The sequence below is a fragment of the Dermacentor variabilis genome, chromosome 3 (assembly GCF_050947875.1).
Source record: "Dermacentor variabilis isolate Ectoservices chromosome 3, ASM5094787v1, whole genome shotgun sequence".
NCBI lineage: Eukaryota > Metazoa > Arthropoda > Arachnida > Ixodida > Ixodidae > Dermacentor > Dermacentor variabilis.
In genome coordinates this window covers 175,750,463-175,756,462 of record NC_134570.1, presented here as the reverse complement: position 1 = coordinate 175,756,462, position 6,000 = coordinate 175,750,463, and the positions used below count along the sequence as shown (strand labels likewise).

General features: G+C 47.8%; 1 protein-coding gene across 1 annotated transcript in view; it reads right to left on the bottom strand.

The window, feature by feature from the left end:
* Window positions 1-1,755: 1,755 nt before the first annotated feature.
* The window catches only part of LOC142574919 (uncharacterized), a 57,417-nt gene continuing 53,172 nt past the window's right edge, over window positions 1,756-6,000 (bottom strand). The window contains exon 5 of the mRNA XM_075683912.1: window positions 1,756-1,788. Within this exon, the coding sequence (XP_075540027.1) occupies window positions 1,756-1,788 (33 nt within the window). The remainder of the gene's footprint in view (window positions 1,789-6,000) is intronic.

Genomic DNA, 6,000 nt, shown 5'->3' with positions numbered 1-6,000 from the left:
CGTTACACTACGGCAGCGGCTGCGTATGGCAGGACTGTGTACGCCCGCACAGGCCCTGCTTTGAAAGCGATCTACAGATTCCAGGCACGCCACGGGCTGATAGCTTTGCGAGCGCCGTGTTCTCGCCGTTTAGTTCGCGTTGAAGCGAGAGGCACTCGCTGCTGCTGCCGCTCTGCCGCACGCCAGCGTTTTGAATGCGAGCGTCCGCTGTCATTAAGGAAGATATTTTCACGTTTGCCTATGCGTGCGTGATACCATGCTGGTTGTTTTATTGAGTGAGCGAACGTTCACGAGTTCGTACGGACGATAAAACTAGTATACGTGCTTCGTATAGCTGTCTTTTGCAATCGACGTTTGCCTTTCGGGCGAAACTGTGACTTTTTTTTCCTGGCAAGGCCTACACGCCGGATCACCAAATTCAGCTGATTGTTTCAGAGGAACAATTGGCATCAGCGTGCCGAACTAAACCAAACCAAGAACAGGAGCTGAACCGTTATTAAGGCGAACGCATTATATGTCCTGTCACACACAAAATCTGGCACGATCAAGCGACGCTACTAACAGTGGCCGACAATAGAAAGAGTAATAACACGTCAAAAATGCTCGGATTGATTTTACAATTTTCAAGGAGATTCCTGTAAACAATGTAAATGAGTGCCTTTGAAACAAAAATTTGATGAATTTCGGACTGGGTAAGAATCGAACCGACCGGCCATCTGGGGGGCCCTCCCCCGACGCCACGGCGGCTCCACGCTTCTGGTTCACTAAAGGTGCGCCGAGTGCATGCGTCCTTGCAAGTGCATGTGGCATTCATCTGGGTGACTAAACGTGTGGCCTAGTGCGTGCGTCATTCGGCACGTGACCGCGCAGCCAATGGAGTGGAAGTAACATGATCAGCGTCTTGTATGACCTCAGCAGTAGTACAGAAGATTATAAATGAGATAATAACTTTAATTAGTAGTAATTCTGGACAACGAAAGTGAAATAAGGTGAATTACACTGAAGTAAAGGCAAGGAATGCTAGAACATGTTAGAGTACGGTAAATTAAGGTGCAGTAAAGGAAGTTGTAGTGAATGAAGGTGAATTAATGCGCACTTATGTAGATTAAAGAGGTTTTGAATGCTTTCGCATTCAAATTACGTAAGGATACTGAAGCGACTGTCATTTTTTTTTTGTTTCAGCCTAACCTGAGCGGAACTGAATCGATCTCTTTTTTGGCCAACTTGCGAACCAATCCCAAACCGGAACTTTTTGGCGGGACCATTTTTAACCGGTTCGACCAAAGATTTAACCCACGATCATTCTTGATGTTTTAAGGTCGTTCATGCGGCTTCATTAACGAGAGCAGACTGCACCTCTTGCGTTATTTCCGCGCAGTGCGTAGAGCGCTGGCTCAGGGACAGTCACGCTGCTAACTACAGTGATGATAACCCCAGTGATCTAACAATTAACCACCGTGAGTCTAGAAGAGTTGATGGTTGGGCTAGTTGGTCGTCCATAATTGAAGCAGTAACTTTGCGCGATAAAAACACGGAAACTAGAAAGGTGGAGAAGGAAAAGCGCGATTCACAACTGTTTAATGGAAGGAAGAATACCACCTATATATCCTCTTGTCACGCATGTGCATTCCAAGCAGAAGAGAACAGGCACGTGTACATCAAAGGCGATTGCACAAGAAGTCGAATCGACATCTAGTAATAGAGATAGAAAGCTCACTTATACACCTATCTCTATTCTTCTTGATAAAGGAAGGCTCAAGAGCGAGCCTGGAAGAGGCGTTGCTGCTCCTGCCCAGAATGGTAGTCGCAGAAAATTTGAGCGTAACGACCACACGCGCTAACATGAGCCACGAAATTTGCACCCTTATCCTCCTTTTTCTTTAGTATTTGCGCATGTTCCCTTAAACGGTCATTGATTCAACGCTCGGTTTGTCCAATGTAGAGCTGCTCACAAGGGTGCAAGGTAATTGCATGTACAACCCCTCTGGAGCACTCACCAAAGGGCTTCTCATGCCTCCTGCGGCCACCCCGCCTGCTCTCACAGCAAACACAGGGGCACAGCTTCGAAAGCTTGTTGGCCACAGAAAAAAACCAGAGGAATGGTATGACAGTTAGCAACTTTTTTAATGTTGTGTGACACCTTGTGCGCGTAAGGTATAACATGTCGTCTTACCTTCGGTCGTTTCACCTCTGCTTTCTCCCTTCGTGCTCCAAGCTTAACTTTTTGCGGAAGGCGACCGTCAAAGCGATACAAGCTCCCAAAAGGGGTCCAACTTGGTACGCAAAACTAGACCGAATTTGGTGTACCCATGACTTCCGCAAAGCCGATTCCAAGCAAAGACTACCTACTGCTCGCTTCACCACCTTATAATGTGCGGAATCGTACGGCAGCAATTGCTTCATGGCTCGCGGGTGATAAGCCCAGCAGACGTGGCCAGCTTCAAAAGACAGTTTTATATATAGGAACTGCAGGCGTGTGGTGTAAGGAAGTACATGGGTAAAAACGAGCCCTTGGCCTTGGTTGTGAAACGCTTCTAAAATAAAAGCAGCGGATGTATAGTCACCCTTATTGTTTAAAAGCACTAAAAAATCTAAACTTTTCTTGGGCAAAAAAAAGTTGGACGCCTTTATGGAGCTGGCTTCCCTTTGACTGTCGTCTACTCTATGGTAGTCTCTTCTGCAAAAAGTAAAGCTTGGAGCACGAAGGAAGAAAGCAGAGTTCAAACGACCGAAGGTAAAACCAGATGTTATACCCTATGTGCACAATATGTCACACAACCTTAAAAAGGTTGCTAACCGTCATGGTATTCGTCTGGTTTTTCCTGCGGTCAACAAGCTTTCGAAGCTCTGCCCTCGTGTTTGCTGTGAGAGCAGGCGGGGCTGCCGCACGAGGCATGAGAAGCCCTTTGTTGAGTGCTGCAGAGGGGTTGTATATGCAATTAGCTTGCACCCTTGTGGGCAGCTCTTCATTGGACAAACCGAGCGTTGCGTGAATCACCGTTTAAAGGGAAGCTGAAGAGTCTGTCGAATTCGATAAGACGCTCATATACGGATGCGGGAACCTTATAAACCATGTAGGTAAAATTTGGGTTTTTTTTTTCAATTAGGAGCGACGTAATCGTCGGTTAAAATCGCGCTGTAGCTCCGCCCCCCGTCGAATGCCACGCGCTGCTGCTGACGCTGACGATGCGAGCTGAGACCGGAAACAACGGTGTTGTGACGTCAACTCTAGTGTTTTGTTCCTTCGCAGCCTGCGCGACCGTGCTTGACCGTGTTTGTTTCTGCGTGCGTGCCATCGTAATCTGCTTCGACCGACCCTGCATTCCTTTGTTGGTGCGTCTGCGTGTATGTAGAGTGGTAGTCAACGTGCGCAGCATCAACTGAAGTGGTGGGCCGATCATGCCGGCTTTCTGTGCAGCCTACGGTTGCACGAGCACCAGCGGCCGCGACGATGTTGTCTTCCATTGCTTCCCACAAGACAAGAAGCTTTTAAGGAAGTGGGAGGCTGTTGTGAAGCGAAAAAATTTCAACCCCTCAAAACAACAGTGCTGCTCTCCAACCACTTCCGTGACGACAATTATCACGAGAATTTATCATTAAAACGTGCGTTGGGTTTGCCAGTCAAATCGGCTCCTCTAAGGCCCCGCGCAGTGCCGTCAGTGTTCGCGTACACAAGGAGCTCGTCACCTCTGTCAAGGCCAGCTTTCAGCTTTTGTCAAGGCCAGTTTGCATGTGCTGGAAAGCCGGCGCACGCCAGGACGCTACGCTCCCCCTTTCTCTCGCGCATAGCGAGAAACCGACCGTCTCACGTAGCCGACGGAATTCGCCGCCTTTACGACTTCGGTTACGAGTAGTGTGCGGATGGCGCACAGATGAAGGTCTACACGTACTGCATGAACCAGGAAGCTTTTCACGCGTTTAAACCGTCTTTGTAGATTGCCGACAGCTTTGGACAGCGCACAAATACTGACGATCGCATCCCCGCTTACGTTCCACGAGGAGGCATGCAGGAACACAACACTACAGTTGTTTGACCGGAAACGAGCTCACTAGATCGGCGAAAGATCGGCGAGATCACTAGATCGCTTTGCAAGAAACATACTCACCAAAGAGCATTTCCAACACGAGGAGATCCCAAGACTTCGCTTTCGTTCGCGTCGAAAGCACTGCTCGCACCAGCATCGTTTGTTTCTTCGAGAGGCCGGCTCTTCGCAATCGGCTCGTACATGTAGGGAGTAACGCCGAACTCCTCAGAAAAACGCAGTCTCTCTAAATTTTCCATTACCTCTTAATTTTCCATTACAGCACCAAACTACCTGGCACCGCGCTTCAGGTGTAGCGGCAGCGGTCGGTCACTACAGTTGACGTCACGAGGCGCCCGACCAATCACAAGCGGAAACGAGACGCGCGAGCTCGGCGTGTCCGCTGCTGCACTTTTCGTCGAAATAAAATATATTTGCGCTTTCTTTCGCTCAATTTCGATACGATATTCGAATTCGGAGGGTTGAAAACCATTATGTACACATGTTCACTCATTTTTTCTGCAATACCTTTCAGCTTCCCTTTAAGGGAACATGCGCAAAAACTAAAGAAAAAGGAGGATAAAGGCGCCCATTTGGCTGCTCATGTTAGCGCGTGTGGTTGTGACGCTCGATTTTCTGCGACTAATATTCTGGGCAGGAGCGGCAACGCCTCATGCAGGTTCGCTCTTGAGGCTTCCTTTATCAAGAAGAATAGAGATAGGTGTACCCGCCGTGGTTGCTCAGTGGCTATGGTGTTCGGCTGCTGAGCACGAGGTCGCGGGATCGAATCCCGGCCACGGCGGCCGCATTTCGATGGGGGCGAAATGCGAAAACACCCGTGTGCTTAGATTTAGGTGCACGTTAAAGAACCCCAGGTGGTCAAAATTTCCGGAGTCCTCCACTACGGCGTGCCTCATAATCAGAAAGTGGTTTTGGCACGTAAAACCCCAAATATTAATTATTAATACAGATAGGTGTATAAGTGAGCCTTCTATCTCATTACTAGAGCCGAATTTGACTTCTTGCGCAACCCCCTTGATGTGCATGTGCCTGTTCTCTTCTGCTTGGTATGCGCATGCGTGACAAGAGGATATGTATGTACTATTCTTCCTTCCATTAAACAGTTGTGAGTAGCGCTTGTCTTTGTTCACCTTTCTTGTTTCCGTGTTTTTATTGCGCTAAGTGACTACTTGAATTATGGAGAAAGAAGTTGCAGAAAAAATGCTCAGGCAGCTCAAGGAACCTAACATTGTAGACTAGGGTCGAGCAGGGCCTTCTGGAACTAGGTGTGCTATCATCCCATATGTTCACGGCATATCTGACAATCTGAAAAATTACGCAAACGAGCGGATGTTCATGCTTTATTTCCCGCTCTGAAACGTCTTGGTTTGATGTGTGCCAAGTTGAATGCAGGACATCGGAAAAAAAAAACAGATGCGGACAAAAAACATGGGCAGAAGCATGTCGGATGTGTAAAGAAAGTAGTTTATTCGGTTTCCTTGTCGTGTGATTAATAATATGTAGGCCAAACGGGCAGATGTCTGAATGACAGATTGTATGAGCATTGATATAAGGTGGAAAACCAGCTCTCCTGTCATATTAATGCTCACTATAAGGCTCACACGCGCATTCCAGATTTTTATAGAACCTGTGTTTTGAACAGAGCTGATGATGGACTGACAAGGGAGATATTGGAAGCGCTTGAGATCAAGAATTGTGGTGATAGTTGTATCACTGAAGCCTCAGTTTCTCTATCGACAAAGAAACTGGCGTATCTTGGGAGCGGCACTTAGAAGCTGTTCTGTGTCGCCTTTTTGTCGTGCAATGCAGATGACGGCACTGTTTCTTCTTGTTCTCTTGATCCTTGGCAGCAGGCATTTATTCATGTGTCAAGAAATAAAACGCTCAGTTGTTAGTGCGCCTACGTGGTTGTCCCCCGTCGCCTTCCTTTGTGCGTTGTTTTATTTGGCGTCTTCGT